At 40.0% G+C, this 17727-nt stretch overlaps 2 protein-coding genes across 2 annotated transcripts in view; both read left to right on the top strand.

Moving 5' to 3' along the window:
• LOC107701929 (proteinase-activated receptor 1-like) overlaps window positions 1-4649 on the top strand; it is an 11920-nt gene extending 7271 nt beyond the window's left edge. The window contains exons 3-4 of the mRNA XM_016504082.1: window positions 2545-2667; window positions 3387-4649. Coding sequence (XP_016359568.1) covers window positions 2545-2667; window positions 3387-4519 — 1256 coding nt within the window. The 3' untranslated portion in view covers window positions 4520-4649. The remainder of the gene's footprint in view (window positions 1-2544; window positions 2668-3386) is intronic.
• A 7012-nt stretch (window positions 4650-11661) lies between these two features.
• LOC107701918 (proteinase-activated receptor 1-like) lies at window positions 11662-17727 on the top strand. The gene is made up of 4 exons (XM_016504071.1): window positions 11662-11692; window positions 11818-11931; window positions 16617-17182; window positions 17359-17727. The coding sequence occupies exons 1-4, from the start codon at window positions 11662-11664 to the stop codon at window positions 17725-17727; spliced, it is 1080 nt and encodes a 359-aa protein (XP_016359557.1).

Below are 17727 nucleotides of genomic sequence, written 5' to 3'. Positions count from 1 at the left end.
CTCTGATTACACCAGAGGTCAGTCTCGAGAGACTGATTCCCTTAGTAGACTAACGTGTCTCAGTGGGTCCCGATCAGGCTCTGGTCATGGAACAGATGTAGTTACTCTTTTAAGGAAGGAGGCCATTGAGGTGGTCCCTCCTCACATAGCAGAGTCCTGGTTCTACAGTCGGTACTTCACCGTTCCGAGGAAGGATGGAGGGTGGCGTCCTATTTTAGATCTGCGTCATCTGAACCACTCAGTCAGGCGATTGAAGTTCAGCACGCTCGCACTCAAACAAGTCGTGTCTCAGATCAAGTCAGAGGACTGGTTTGGCACAATCGATCTAAAAGATGCACGTCTCCATCCTTCCTCATCACAGGAAGTTCCTGATGTTTGCTTTTGGGGGCAAAAGCTTACCAACACTGAATTCTTCCTTTGGCCTTGCACTCTCACCCCACACTTTCACGAAGTGTGTGGATGCTGGTCTGGCTCCTCCGCGATTCCAGGGCATCCGCATACTCAACTACATAGACGATTAGTTGATATTAGCTCACTCAGAGCAGGTAGTGGTTCGGCATCGAGATGTCGTTCTCGCTCACATGAAAGAGTTGGGGTCTGTCCCCTGCTCGGTGAGGAGTCAATCCTCACCGCAGTCAAGAGAGTGAGAGAAGGCCAGTCACTCACTGTCAAGCATTTTCAGAGATTGTTGGGTCTGATGGCAGCTGCGTCCAACGTGATATCTTTTGACCGGCTGTACATGAGACCCCTACAGTGGTGGCTCAAGACCAAGGGGTTCTCCCCCGAGGGGAAACCCGCTTCGCATGCTCAAGGTCACGCGGAGGTGCCTAAGTGCCTTAGTCATGTGGAAGAAACCTTAGTTCTTGTCTCAGGGCTCGCTCACATGAAAGAGTTGGGGTTAAGACTAAACGCCAAGAAAAGTGTGCTTTCTCCAGCTCAGAGGACCACTTATTTGGGGCGTGGTGTGGGATTCGACCACGATGCAGGCACTTCTGTCCCCTGCTCGGATCGAGCCGATCCTCACTGCAGTCAAGAGAGTGAGAGAAGGCCAGTCACTCACTGTCAAGCAGTTTCAGCTCAAGACCAAGGGGTTCTCCCCCGAGGGGAAACCCGCTTCGCATGCTCAAGGTCACGCGGAGGTGCCTAAGTGCCTTAGTCATGTGGAAGAAACCTTAGTTCTTGTCTCAGGGACCGGTGCTGGGAGCTCCTTGTCACCGTGTAACGCTAGCGACGGATGCGTCCCTCACCGGTTGGGGTGCGGTCATGAGTGGCCACGCTGCCCGCGGTCTGTGGAGCGGTTGCCATCTCACTTGGCACATCACCTGCCTGGAGATGCTGGCCGTTTACATCCCTGGGCATCTCAATATGGGAGCAGACATCCTGTCGAGGCAGGGGCAGAGGCCCGAGGAATGGACGCTTCACCCCGAGGTGGTGAAGCAGATATGGAGAATTTTTGGCCAGGCTCAGGTGGACCTGTTTGCGACTCAGATGACATCGCACTGTCCCCTCTGGTTCTCTCTGACTCATCCAGAGTCCATTTTCTCAGACTGGACGCTATGGTGCAGACTTGGCCGAGGCTTCGTCTGTACGAGATCCCCGTCAGGAGGGACCTCCTCTCACAGGCGGAGGGCATGATCTTTCACCCCCGCCCGGAGCTGTGGAAGTTATGGGTGTGGCCCCTGAGGGAGACCGCCAGCTCGACCCAGCTAACTGCCCAGTTGGTACAGTTCTGGAGTTCTTGCAGGCCCATTTTTCCGCAGGGTGGAGTGGGTCTACGTGGCGGCCATTGTGGCCTACCACGCCCCTATTGGTGACCAGTCAGTGGGCAGATCAGGATGCTATTCCATAGCCTCGAGTCCTCTGATCTCCCCACTCCATTGGGGGTCAAGACTCACTCCTTCTGAAGTTGGCCTTTGGGCGGGATGTCCCCGCCTATTTTGTCAGGTGCCTACCTGCTTTCTGCACCACTCCTGGCTCCGTTCTCTCGCTTTAGCTGCCTTTCACACTAGGCAGGGATTTGTAAGTCTGGCGGTGTGGGCATTCTCCTTCCCGTAGCGTTTCGACGCAGCTCGAGTTCCTGAAAGGGAACATCTCCAGGTTACGCATGTAACCATGGTTCCCCGAAGGGAACGAGATGCTGCGTCTCAGGGCCATACTTCCGGCATCCCTGTCAGCGCTTGCTTCATTCCTAGAAGCTGACGCCGGTTCCACCGCACATGCTTTTAAGCTTCCTGGTCGTTACGTCACCCCGCCCGTGACGTCTCGCCCATCCATTGGACTGATTACACATGTGATTCAGAGCGTGGTCACACTGAAGGCGTTCCCATAGCGTTTCGATGCAGCGTCTCATTCCCTTCGGGAAACCATGGTTACATGTTTAACCTGGAGACGTTTTAAGTTGTAAAATATACAGGCACCAATATGCAAAATATGTTCCTCCTAGAGTTCTTACTGTAAAGAAAAGGGCCCAGAGTTTTGTCTTTGGCTTTCCTTATCTGGATGTGTTATGAGAACTATCACTGATGGTTGTGTGTTTGGTTACAGCCCCCTCTGGACGCAGTTTTTCTGTTCAACGTGACTATGAAACCCAGACTGATGAGCCGATTGACTACAATATGGATGAAACATTGCCAGACTCTTCTTTAATGCCAAATAAAACTCGTGAAAGTATGTACAATATCCAGCAGACAGACCGTAATGGCTTGTGTTTGTTTTGGACTCTGAGGCTTTACAACCCGAATTCCAGAAAAGTTGGGATGTTTTGTGAAATGTCATTAAAATATGTTATTTGTTCATTCTTTTTAACCTTTATTTCATTGACTTAAGTACAAAGAAAAAAATCCAATGTTTTCATTTGCCAACTTAATTTGGTTTTGCAAATATAAACAAATTTTGATTTTGATGGCTGCAACACACTCCAAAAAAGTTGGGACAGAGGTATGTTTAACACTGTTTGTACTGCAAGCCCACTGCAATTGGGGTTGTAGTTTACAGGCTCGTTCACACCAAGAACAATAACGATAAGTCAAGTGTTAAAACTCATTCTAATTCTATGAGAATAAAATTCACACTATACCAATAACAACACAGAGGAAGGATATCAACACTTTCAGAATGATTTCTTCCAGCTGATGAATGATAAAAATATTGACAGCCAATCAGAATCCTGCTTTAATGAGCTTGAGCATTTAAAGTGGCAGATGACAAAAATTATGTGTGCATTTATAATAAACAGAACGTTATCGTCTGTTGGTGTGAATGCTAGTTATCATTCTTGGTGTGAATGTCTTAAACATCTTCATCAAGGCCTCTCAGTCATATTCATTTGTCTAGTTGTGTTATGAGAGCAGTCACTGATGCTGTTGTGTTTTTGTGTCGGGTTACAGTGATACGCCAACAAGCATCCCAATCTAATAAAGGAGCACATCCATGTAATGTCACTGATCTGAATGCAGCAAAATGCAACCGGACTACAGTCTTGATACTCAAGATCTCAGACGAAGCTATTGACTTCCTTAAAGGCCCAATGGCCACACGCATCATGCCCTCATTCTACATCTTCATCATCTTCATTAGTTTGCCCCTGAACGCTTTGGCCTTGGTGACGTTCACCTGTAAGATTCGAGAGAAGAAACCAGCTGTGATCTACATGACTCACCTTGTGTGTGTGGACCTGCTCTTCACCCTGCTGCTGCCTCTGAAGATCCACTACCAGCTGAACGCTTCAGATTGGGTGTTCGGTGAGGTGGCGTGCCGTGTGATCAGTGCAGCTTACTACTGCTACATGTACTGCTCCATACTGCTGATGATGTGCATGAGTGTGGACAGGCTGCTGGCCGTGGCGTTTCCCATCGCCTCTCTGACCTGGAGGAACGCAAGGAAAGCCACATACATATGTGTGCTGGTCTGGCTGCTGGCACTCGTTGGTACAGTGCCACTTCTCTCAATGAGACAAACATTCAAGATTAAGGATGTGGGCGTCACCTGCCATGATGCGCTGATCCATGATGACCATACGGATCAGCAGTACATGTACCTGTTCTCCATCCTCTCCTGCCTCTACTACTTTGTGCCACTTATCGTCACCTTAGTGAGCTACTCCACCATCATATATGTGCTTCGTACCAAGTCTAATCAATTTGCAAAATCCTCATCGCTCTCAGAAATAAGAAGGAGAGCTGTGATTATGGCTATCGCTGTGCTGGTGGTGTTTGTGATGTGCTTTGCTCCAACCAATGGCATCCTGTTGTACCACTGTGTTTATTTAGCTACTACTAAAATCAACAGTGGGGAGGGAGATTCATCATATGCGGCTTACCTGTTGGCTGTGTGTTTGGGGAGTGTAAGTGTTTTTCTGGACCCTCTGCTGTACTACTATGGCTCGTCTCAGTGCAGACAGAAGATCAGCTCTGTGTTTTGGTGGAGATGGGGAAAAACCACCTTATCAAATCCAAACACTCAGACAGACACATCCTCTTATGTGAGATGTGAGTACATTCAGGCGCGCATTAAGATGTGAATTGTTTCGACGTAGAGCTAATGAAATTTTAACAATTGTATACTCTTATATTGTGCCATTGACAGAAGATTGAATTCAAAGTTATCTCTTTTTTGGCCACAAATCCCGATTCATGTTAAAGCAGGATGAATATTCCTTCCATGCTGTTGCTGTAAAATCCAGCATCTCTGTAACTAGGTCAAATTGACCCAACCTATTCACTGCTTAAGAGACTCCATTTCCTGTCTGTGACTGGGCACTTGTGAGAAACACAGTGTTACTGAAAACATTTTCCATCGCCCTGTTCAGATCACATTTTTAGATCCTATTTTTCAGGCAGAGTTAAGTGGCAGTAAATCTGTCTAAAACAGGACAGAATATTGTATAGCAGACACTTTTTTAAAAAATATGCTATTTTAACATTTATTTGATACACTTACATCTATTTAATTTTGATTGCTAGGCAATTACAATTTTTTTTTTTACAAATGAATAGATAATAAAACATATGTTGTTATTTAATATTTTCTGAAATATTAATCAGCATTTTCTAAAAGTTAAGCACCTTACTATTTGTTTAGTAAGATTTAAAAAAAACATTTCATGCTCTATTTAGTGCCCTATTTGTGGAAAGTGCCAGCAGTCAAAATACAAAAAATATAAAAAGCAGTCAATCCAAGAGTGTGTGGGTGGATGGAACAAAAACGTGATATTGACTGTTTTGAAATTATGAAGGCAAAAGGTTAAGCTGCAGTCACTGTAATTCATTTTGTGCATAAAGACATGTTATCTGTGTATATTGTCAGACTTTTTTCCATCTCTGTATTCCATTAAGACAGTGGTTCTCAAACTGGGGGGTACGTGAGGTGACGGAGGGGAAACGCGTACAAAATTCTGAGTTTTGGCATTCATTTAATTCTACCCCAACTTAAAGTAACATTAAAACCGAACATGTCTTTCTGACAAGCAAAATGATGTTTCTAATGTAAAAACAGGAAAACGGGAGTGCCGTAAACGGTCAAATAGGCTACATGATATCCAATCAGCTTACCTCATCTTTGACGGCATCCACACAAGCAGCGTGCATATGTGATAGTAATGAAATGTGTTTATGCGGTTTAAAGTTAAAAAAACACATTATTTTCCACATACTGTACATTATTGTTTCTCCTCTATGCCCCGCCTTTTTGAAACGCGTCGATTTTTACAAAGCTCATCGTTCTGAAAAAGCTTGGTGTGCTGTGATTGACTTTAGTCTTTGCAACTTTACAGATCTTCTTTATGCACCAAGAGCTTGTAACACTCCAAAGAGAAAGGAAAAATTGAAATCGCATCATATGACCCCTTTAAGACAGTGACTTGCCGCCACCTATTGGCGTTTTTTTTTTAAGTCTACAAGTAGGCTATCACTTCGATTTGCCATCATTTATTGCTTTATTTATTATATTAATAATACACTTAATGGAATGTTAAGAATATGACATAAAACATGACATAAGATACAATAGGATAGAAAATCTTTGCCTCCATAAAGGTAAAAAAAAATGCACCTGTAAATCAATTTAAGGGGGCAAATATTGGGCCTCATTTATCAATCTAACGTAGAAACGAGCGCAGATCCGTGCGCACAAATCAACTTACGACAGAGTTCACGTGTGATTCATGATACATTCGTATGCCGCCAATCTCATCGTACGAATGATCGCAAGTTGATAAATGTGGCGGCAGAAAACAATCGTCATTTGAATATCACGCCCCTAAAAACACCCTGGTTTAGAAGCCTCACCCCTAGAGTTTAAGACACGGAGAAACGAAACCCGGCCAAAAAGAGGAAGTAATCTCGTCAAAGAGAAATTGATCTTACTCCAAAAATACCCGTTAACCTTGTAATTGCAAACTATTAGGCTACATTCATTTATGTAATTTAAATGTATATTACAAACAGCCTATTTTTCTGTCGTACGTTCGTTTCGTAAATGAGGCCCATTGTCCTTTAATAGAAAAGGTGTAACTGCGGTCTAAAGTGGAAGAGAGAGAGGTAGGCAGAAGAATGTTAAATGCCCCAGGGGGTACGCCGCTGTTAAAAGTTTGAGAATCACTGAGTTAAGATATAACCTCTTTTGCTTTACAGGTTCACTGACTCCACTATATTAAATTGCCGGTTTTAACCAGCTTGAATGTGTAAATATCTCTGCATATTAAATGATATGTTCATATGAATAATATATGTATAATTTGTGCACATTTTCTCAGATTATTATATTTTATAACTGATCTGAGCGTGTATATTTGCAATATGGGGGCTAGTTGTCAAATAAGTTTATTTTATTATCTTATTTTCTCAAACTTTTAAGTTCTGGTCTCTAAACTATAATGAAATTTTGACTGGAGTAAAAAGTGTAAAAACTTACGCTGGTCTCCCCTATATCATATTGTATTGCAAACAGCATACACTGTTTTGGGTCAGCTGCGCCACGCTTATACGTTGTTCTCGTTCAAATCAAAGCATAAACGACGTAAACAGCGTATCCGCGTGCCGCAGCTGACACAAAACAGCGTACGCTGTTTGCGTTCAGTGGATACTCTCCAAAATGGCTCTAGGGTGACGCAGAGGAGACGAATTGTTGAATAAAGTCTTTTTTTTTTCTTTTGCGTACAAAAAGTATTCTCGTAGCTTTTTAAAATCACATTTGAACCCCTGATCTCACATGGATTATTTTACAGATCTCCTTGCTACGTTTCTGGACCTTGATCATGTAAGGACCCTTGCTGTCTATGGGAGGGTCAGAGAGCTCTCAGATTCCATCAAAAATATCTCCGGTAGGGGGAAGTCGTGACCTAATGGTTAGAGAGTCGGACTCGTAACGCAAAGGTTGTGGGTTCCAGTCTTGTACCGGTGAGGGGAGTGAATGTACAGCGCTCTCTCCCACCTTCAATACCACGACTGAGGTGCCCTTGAGCAAGGCACCGAACCCCCAACTGCTCCCCGGGCGCCGCAGCAAAAAAATGACTGCCCACTGATCCGGGTGTGTGTTCACGGTGTGTGTGTGTTCACTGCTGTGTGTGTGCACTTTGGATGGGATAAATGCAGAGCACTAATTCCGAGTATGGGTCACCATACTTGGCCACATGTCACATCACATCACACTTTAATTTGTGTTCCGAAGATGAACGGAGGTCTTACGGGTTTGGAACGACATGAGGGTGAGTAATTAATGAGAGAATTTTCATTTTTGGGTGAACTATCCCTTTAAACACTAACAGATCTCCCCCTATAATAATATTGAGCAAAAGCACATGAAATAACACTTACGCCGTTTCTCAATATGCGTTCTTGTCTGTATTTGTGTTCTTGTAGACTTGTGAAACGTCATCAGTCGTCGCCCAAGTACGGTTCCAATTCAAAGTTCACATCTAACCAAGTACAGTTCAAATCCCTGGATGTGTTCTTGCTCCACCCCTTTTATCAAGGATGCATCCAGAGGTGACTTGTGCGAACTTGAGGCAGCCAGGTATCCCAGAAAGCATTTCGCACCAATCAGCCATCAGCCTTAATGGCAGAGGGGAAAACCCGCAAAATTTTCAAAATATTACTGTTATAGTGTCATGAAATGCAGTTCTAAGAGAATTTCAGGAGAGAATGTAGTTGTTAAACCTCAAATCTGTGGTTTATTTATAAAGATATCGCCTATTTGAAAATTTGCTTCGCCGATGTCGGAGACGTGAGATCCATGTGATCAGCGGGCGCTCAGTGCTTATGTTTCCCAAAGAGAGCAGCCTAAGCTCGGCTAGTCCTTCTGACACTTGCTGCTGGCTCTGATGTCTCTGTAGTGGTTAAACATGAGGTAAAATTTGTTTCGGGTAGCCTATATCTAACAAGTAATCTTTGGTCTCATGAATCTATTATTTCTTGCAGGTCATATCATTTTGGCTGAGCACAAAGTTATGTTTCATAAATTATTTATTTATTAATCTGACTTTGACTTTGTTGCATACATTTGACTGAATTGTTTGCTTTTGTCTTTATTTCCTATTACATACGTCTCTTATACTTTATACTTATACTTTTATAATGGCTATTATTGTTCATTAAAACTGACATTTAACAAAAAAGGCTTTTTTGTTGTGCTTGTCATATTTCATTTTATGATACATACAGTGAAGATAATCAGAGTATATGTGCACATATTACCGAAGATAATCAGAGTATATGTGCACATATTACCTAAACCACATATTAATGTTTTATATTTTTAAAATGAAAACAAAAAGAGGGTTGTGTTTTATATTTTGAAGAAACGAAAAGGCAGTGATGTTTGATATCATTTCGTTTTATTGTAGGCCTATAATGCATGAACCACATTTTTGAGGCTATTAATATTTTAAATGAAACAGAAAAGAGGCAATGCTGTTTGATATAATATTTTGTTTCACTGTAATGTATGTACGTTCCCTGAACTACATTTTTGCGACTAATAATATGTTTAAATGAAAACAAAAAGAGGCAGTGGTGTTTGATATCATATTTCGTCGTATTGTTAATGCATACAGTGTAGATAACCGGAGTAGCCAAGGCGAGCTGACTGACGTTATCAAGTACGCTGCTGTTCCATTTGCAGAATTACCGGACTTGTGTCCTCCCGAGTCGAACTTGCGAAGTCTGAACTACCGAGGACGCAAGTTTGAACTTTGCGTACTTGGTATTGAGAAACGGCCTTAATTTTAAAACTTTACTCTCCTTTAACAGAAGCAAAGCATGCTGGGAACTAGAAATCTGCTGTAGCTCATTCCATTAATTTTTGTGTATATGTATGTATATTCACATTTATATGGGAACATGTATGTGCAATATATACTCAATAAAGAATTGAACTGTGAATATTAGATTTATTTTTGTCTACATTTCTAAATATATTTGTATATATCAATATATAGCTATACATTGTCAATGCATATATTGCTGTATATTGAAAAATATAAGCACTGGTTTACCATATATGGAAATGTATTATGTAATATATTGCATTATATTTTGCAGTATATTCCCATATTATTTTGGAAGGGTAGGCCTATATTTAGAATAAATGACTGCACCAAGGAGAGGGACATAGTTTCACTGATAATTAGTTATGTCAATAAATTGTTTTAATTCTTTTGGAATACATAACACTTCAAAATCAAAAAAAAATCTTCACACTAAACTGAAAAAGGTTGTTGCTGCTATTTTGTTAATTTGACAGGACAAAACACTGCAAAAAATGATTGACAAAATACAAAAATACAGCAACAGCACAGAATACTATAAATAGAAGCAGGAGTGCACGTGAACCCATCATCTCTTCCTCTTTACTATTAGTTATAACACGAAATAGCCTGAGGCTGAACTCAAAAGTTGGCAGCCAAAGTTTGAGATTTCCTGAAAAAATTTTACGAAAGTCACTGTTTAAGTCATATCTTTTGCTCCAACAGAGTTCCACTTGCCTAACATTCAATATGTTTACATGTGTACTAGTAGGCTAATACACGCAGTTCAGTCACAGTGTCTTAAATCACAGTATAGAAATGTATAGCTAATGTGAGGTAATGTGCTCAGCAATCATATCATACTTTGTTGCTGCCAAGTTGGGGTTATACATAAATTTCCTGTCATGGTCTATAGACCCTCTGAATAGCCTTGGCCACCCCATGTAAAAAAACTCTAGTTCTGCCACTGTACCTAGGCCTATGGAAAAAGAATGGCGTCATCATATTTTAAAGCACATTAAGCTTATTTGACACTAGCTTATTTGGTGAAAAAAGGCTCACTATTTATGAAAATATATTATAAATAATATTAAAGAATTTGGGGCCCTTGAAGTGTTACATTTTACAGACCTCAATGAGGTATTTAAGTTAAAATGGATAATTGAGTACATCAAAAATAAAGATGTGTGGAATATATTCCCCAAGTTTATATTTAATTATTTGGGTGGCATTCATTTTCTTTTAAAATGCAGTTTTTCTATTGATAAAATCCCAATTAAATTATTCCATAAGCAGGCACTGCTGGCTTGGCAAATAATTGATAAGCAGAATCTTTAATCAGACAGCTTAATGAACATGGTCCGCAATTTGTCATACTCAGAATTCCTTAAAAAAATAAAAATTCCTGTGAAACCAAAAGACAATGCTGTTATTTTTGATCAAGTTGTATCATTACGTAATTCTGGATATTCTTCTGTTAACGCTGACCAACAACAACCATTGACTTATAGTGATATGATATTTATTGGTGATGTTAATCTTGTTAAAGATCAATGCAGTAAAATATATATTAGAAATGCGTTAAAGAAGAATTATGTGCCATGTTCAACAGTCTTTTGGTCATCAAAATATGAAAACATCAAGTGGAAGAAAATATGGTCTATAAGAAATAAGTTCTTTATAAATAATAAAGTAAGACAGGTATCTTTAAAATATTACCCCGCAGTAAGACAATTTTCCTCTCCAGCGAGTTCAATGACACTTGGGCACAATGCAACAGAAACAGCCATTGCAAAATCAACGCTTTTATGATTCGAGTAATCCAAGTAATTTTGTGGTAGTTTTAGCATTGAAAATCAAATTCATGAAAATGTGCAAAAGTCTATAGGCTCCAAACTGAGATTTAAGGCATCCACTGTTCATCAGACCATTTAGAATAAAAATTAAAATATAGGATCAAACAACAATGAACAAACGCCAACAGACTAATGAGACTAACAAGCCGCCATCTTGGATTACACCTTGATTTCAAAATAGTTAGATCTCATCAATGCTAATGGGGGTCAAAACTCTTTTGTTTTCTATTATATTTGTGCATACAAGTAAGGTAACTACATGGACTCTTAGCAATGCTTTCTATATACCTGCATGTCTTAAGAGTCTGTTTTACCCTAGAATCATTAAAGAACCTGCATGAAATTAATAGAGATCCAATTAAGAGATGGGCTGCTAATAGTGCTAACAGGAAATCATTTAGCTTAACATCATAATCAAGGCCACTTTGCAAATGAGATTCAGTTCTCTTTAGTAGCTTGTGTGTTTTCACTGCTGGTGTTTTGGTCTGTTTGGTTGCAGAGAGCTCTGTAAGTAGCTTTGAACAGACTGATGAGCCAATTGATGACAAGAAGTCTTCAACCCAGATGTTTGATGAATTCGGTTCAGGAGCATCAGGTACTTTTTCTGAAGCACCTCCTTTCACTGAATAGTTAAAAATTGCCTGTATCACATCCTGGCATAACCAAATAGCCCTGGTAACTTTCAATAATGATGATGTGCTTTTGTATGTTCATCTGCAGTCAACTCTCTCGGCAGTTTTGCTGCTATAACAGACCTTATTTCTACTCTGGACCAAGCAGAGCTCAACTCCTCCTCACTGTCCATCTCAGACAAGACTGTTGATTTTCTCAAAGGCCTGCTGGTCACATGCGTCATGCCCTCGTTCTACATCTTCATCATCCTCATTAGTTTGCCCCTGAACACTTTGGCCTTGGTAACATTCACCTGTAAGATTCGAGAGAAGAAACCAGCTGTGATCTACATGAATCTCACCTGGCGTGTGTGGACCTGCTCTTTACCCTGCTCTGTGTTTAGGAGGGAAAAAACTGAAAAAACAACCTGACCATGTAACACACAGACAAAATCCATGTCACTAAAACCAGGCAGTAAAGTGTGAAAAAAAAAAGATCAAGTATGTAGTTTCCATTAATTGCATTTCCAGTATATTATATTATACACATATTATTCTGAATTTAAATGCTACTGCTTGTTGAATTTATCTGATCAAAAGCAGAAGGGACATGTAACAGTTATCTAGTCATAGATGTCTTTTGCAATACTTTTTGCAATGTCTTTTGAAAATGTTTTACTTCACTATTTTTTTATGTCACATGTCATATTTTTCACACCCTCTTAACTTATAGAATTCAGCAGGTTGTTTTTGCTATAGTACTGTTAAGACTTCTATATGTAAATGTCTGGAGTCTGTGATTGTAATTCACACTGTCATTCTTCAGTAATGTTGCTGAATACCGAAAAAGCATTGATATGTAAAATGAGAGAAGGCCAGATGATTTTCAAAAAAATTAGGTCTTGATTTTTTCACATTGTAGTGTGAAATAGTAGTCCATGTAAAGATTTCTTTGTGGAGGAAAAAAAAGAAAATATTTGTCAAGAGAATATATATATATATATATATATTTTTTATATATAAATATATAATAAATGCATGTCATCAAATGTCAACCTGTTATTACTTAATTAAAGTGGTACTATTGCTATCTGAAGCCTAGTTTTAGGCCTATTTCTTAACATGATGCTCAGAAGCTGTAATAAATTAATCCTGTTGGTATATTTTGTTCACATTTGGATAAAATCTGATTGTTCTAAACTGCTGATGATAAACACAAAGCAGAACCATTCTTAAACATTTTAGCAAATATGGCATTGCATGCAATCCATTCACACTTGTAAAACATAAGTTTACTTACTCCAATTGCGTTGGGACGCGCTGTGTCACGCTAACCACCACACCGCACACACACTCTGCTCCGGTCCAGAAACACGATAGCACGGAGTGGATCGCATGCGCGAATCGGCGCAGACCACAAAATGAATAGGAGCTATTTGAATTCTACACAGAATGCTATATTTTATAGCAATATGGATGAGATTGTTGCTGGCATACCCTGTCAAATGCGGCTTTACGGAGCTCAACGGCTCTAGCCCAAGCTGTGATATAAACGAACGCTATTGGCTATTTTAAAAAGGGGCAGGGCTGCTTGATATGTCCCGCCCTGTCTTTCTGTTTCAGTTAAAATGACATCAACACATAGAGTAACGCTGCGTGTTTCTAAGCATTTCAGGGGACCTTTAACCTTTTTGGTTTTTTAAGCATTAACATAAACTGGGCAGAGGATTCTGATAGTTGAGCACGGATGGTTGAGCATATACAGTACAAACACTCACACAATCACATGCATAATTTTGTACTCGTGTTTAATGGATGTACAATGTCCACTAATGGAAATTGTGCAAAATCGATTATAAAGTAATTTAATTCAGTCATTCTGCATAAGTGGAGACATACCCAAAGGAAACAACATCTTATATCATCCTATTGTGATTTGTGAAAGTGTCTTGTTTTTTTGCTATGAGAACTAATGTTTAACACTGATAACCTGTTATCTAACACAAAAACCCTAGCTAGTTTCAAACATATGATCTATTTAATTTTAATGTTGATTTAATGTTTATTGTTTGTGTTCATCAAAATCACACAAATTCATATTTGAAACGGCATTTCAACAGGAATGGCGAACATCACAGACCTCCTGAGGGTGATGCTCAACTTTTTCTGAAGCACCTCCTTTCACTGAATAGTTGAAAATTGCCTGTATCATATCCTGGCATAAGAGAAGAGCCTGGGCACTCAGTGACAGACGCAGAGCGGGTGTTGAGATTCTGACGTTTGATGACATTAAAGTCTAGAGTTAGATCTGATCAGTGCTCATGGGGGTCAAAACTCTCTTGCTTTCTATTATTTTAGTGCATACATGTGGTAAGTACATCAGTAATTAAAAGTACTATGACTTTCATGGCTTGCTAATCTGCTTGAATTCATATATGACTTTTTACTCATTTTTAACTCAGTACAGCACCATTCCAATTGGGGTGAAACAGACAAATGAATTTTTTTAATTCATCCAGGCAGATAAAAAAAAAAATACTGCAATTGTTTAATTACAATAGACAGGTTGCTAACAGTACTTTTTACAGAAGATGGCCCTGTGTTTTGACTTATTAAGATAAACATGTTCAAGGCCTCTTAGCAAATCTTTCACAGTCACTTTCACCTTTCTGGTAATGCCATCAAAACGTGATGTTTTGTTTGTTTGGTTACAGATGGTGCTGAACGCAACTTCACTGTTACGACAGAGACCTATGAGACAACAGAAAATGATTCCTTTTCGGATGGGGTGTTTTATGGACATTATTCTGGAGACTATTCCAGAAATTTTTCCACAAACTATTCCATAGCAGAGCTTCCAGGTAAAGTTTCCAGACTTGCAGAAGCAATTTGTAACATCTGGGCTATTTGTGTAATGTGTGATCATTACTTCAGTTCATTATCAAATTATTTTTCAAAAAGGAAGTGCTATGCATATTGTACAGTAAGTGACTGGCCATTGTTTGAGAATTTAGAGGATTTCAGGTTTCTATTTTTATTTTAAAGATTCTGGAACGAATCACAGGAGGTGATGCAAACAACTCAAAAAGCCACACAGAAAACATAGGTTCTGATTCAGTATTTTTACTGTAAACTGTTACTGTTTTACATTAATTCTTTAAATTAACACCATCACCTTAAAAGCTTTTCACACAGCTTTTCTTAACCACGGGTTGTTGTCGTTCTAAACCACGCTTTTAACTCCGAGTAAAGGAACATTTCACACTTGTAACATAAAGCAAGGTTGGTGTTATGAATCTTTACCCAGAGCAGAGTTAGCAATGATTTTACGGTGTTAAGGAGGACCTATTATGCAAAATTCACTTTTAGATGTTGTTTGCATATAAATGTGTCTTAGCAGTGTGTGGACACAACCACCCTACAATGATACAAATCCACCCGCTCCTTTTTTTTTAATCCCCAAAAAACCTGAAGAGTCTCAATTATCAAGCGTTTTGATTTTCTGAGCACTATGACGTCATACTCCTCAGGCCCCACCCATGACTGCTGACGGCCTGTCCCATATTAGCATAGTTTCCGCCTTCAGCCAGTTGTGCACTGTTTTCAACAATGTCTCATGAGCGCTTCAGGTGTTTTAAGTTAACAACTTTATTAATCCCACAAGGGGCAATTCAAGTTTTTGTTTTTTTTTTGGTTTAGGTTGGATGTAAAAGTGAACATAAGAGTCTTCATTTTGTCTTGATGTCAGAGCAGAGGACGTGATGGATTAATTTGATTTATGAAAGGAATCTGTCCAAGAAAATAGCTAAATTCCTATATGTTTGTGCAAATCATCACAACACTGCTTTGAAAATGAGGGTCATTAAAAAGCAGGACTTGCACAAAAAGATGGATCAATACCAACTGTTCGTGATCCAACTACATATTTGGGACATGCAATTATCTGACTTTATATTTTGTGAATGTGCTTGATAGCACGTTGTCTCTTACTGTATTAACAGAGGCCAGAGCTATGTTGTTATTTTTATTTTTTAACCCGAAAACGCTCACCATTTGTATAATTCATAAACACATCTTTATTACTTCTTAAAAATAAAAAATAACAACATAGCTCTGGTCTCTATGTATACAGTCAGAGACAATGGTCACTTTAGCCACATTAGCCGTATAGTGTGTAACAAGCACAAGCAGAAAGTCGATTTGCAAACATTAACAAAATATAAAGTGCGGTAATTACATGTTCTGGATGTGTTGGATCATGAACAGTTGGTATTGATCCATCTTCACGAATTATATTCGTTGTGTGTGATATTCTCTTTCTTTTGAAAACAGCTAAAAATTAAAGCATCATTTTATAAACTTAATGTCTAATGTTTTGAAGATTGACATAAGATAGCTCCACACTATACTAGTTGGAAGCAGTGATGTCAAATAACGCAAGCAGCGTTCAATACCTCATTTCCAAATAGGTGGTGGGAAAAATCCAAATTTTGAGTTTTCTGGAACGCAGCATTAGGAATGTACAGTGTGAAATGCCAGTTTTTGAATAGCCAGCCTTAATTGTTAACACTAGGTAAATTATGAGCAGTGTGAAACGTGAAGCAAGATAACCCAGGATTCCATTTAACCGAGGTTTATAAGAGTAAACTATTTCAAGAGTAAAAAGCCCTCTATTCACTGATATTTGTCTGGTGGTGTTATGAGAAGTTTTACAGTTGTTGTTTTTTATTATTATTTATTTTTGCATGTTGTTTACAGGTCAAATCATTACCCGTATTGTCCAAGTCCTTGAAGAAATTATTCAATTTAGACAGCCATGTAACAGCACTGATCTGGATGCAGTGAAATGCAACAAGACAACACAGGACACATACAATATCACAGAGGATGCTGTTCTCTTCCTCAAAGGCCCAGTGGCCACACGCATCATGCCCTCGTTCTACATTTTCATCATCCTCATTAGTTTGCCCCTGAACGCTTTGGCCTTGGTAGCATTCACCTGTAGGATTCGAGAGAAGAAACCAGCAGTGATCTACATGTCTCACCTGGCGTGTGTGGACCTGCTCTTCACCCTGCTGCTGCCTCTGAAGATCCACTACCAGCTGAATGCTTCAGATTGGGTGTTCGGTGAGGCAGCGTGTCGTGTGATCAGTGCAGCTTACTACTGCTACATGTACTGCTCCATACTGCTGATGATGTGCATGAGTGTGGACAGGCTGCTGGCCGTGGCGTTTCCCGTCGCCTCTCTGACCTGGAGGAATGCAAGGAAAGCCACATGTGTATGTGTGCTGGTCTGGCTGCTGGCGATCGCTGGTACTGTGCCACTTCTCTTAGTGAGACAAACAGTTAAGACTGAAAATGTGGGCGTCACCTGCCATGATGTGCTACGCAAAAATTACAAAACAGTAATGTATTATGTGTACCTGTTCTCCATCCTCTCCTGCCTCTACTTCTTGCCTCTGGTCATCTCCTTTGCGAGCTACATCACCATCATATATGCACTTAGTGTAAAATCTGATCGCTTAGCAACATCATCTTCATCTTCAGACAACCGAAGGAGAGCTGTGATTATGGCTGTCGCCGTGCTGACTGAGTTTGTGTTGTGCTTTGCTCCAACCAATGGCATCATGTTGTACCAGTTATCTTTTAGCTAAGCTACATCACCATCATATATGCACTTAGTGTAAAATCTGATCGCTTAGCAACATCATCTTCATCTTCAGACAACCGAAGGAGAGCTGTGATTATGGCTGTCGTCGTGCTGACTGAGTTTGTGTTGTGCTTTGCTCCAACCAATGGCATCATGTTGTACCACTGTTATCTTTTAGCTAATGGAGGCCACCGTGAGGGAGAGTCATCATATGCGGCTTACCTGTTGGCTGTGTGTTTGGGGAGTGCAAGTGTTTTTCTGGACCCTCTGTTGTACTACTATGGCTCGTCTCAATGCAGAAAGCAGATCCGCTCTGTGTTTTGGTGCAATAAAGCAAAAAAGAGAGCAAAAACGCTGTCAGACACATAA

The sequence above is a fragment of the Sinocyclocheilus anshuiensis genome, unplaced genomic scaffold (assembly GCF_001515605.1).
Source record: "Sinocyclocheilus anshuiensis isolate Anshui unplaced genomic scaffold, SAMN03320099.WGS_v1.1 scaffold1184, whole genome shotgun sequence".
NCBI lineage: Eukaryota > Metazoa > Chordata > Actinopteri > Cypriniformes > Cyprinidae > Sinocyclocheilus > Sinocyclocheilus anshuiensis.
The sequence above is the reverse complement of the archived record's forward strand: the minus strand, read 5'-3'. Positions and strand labels throughout refer to the sequence as shown.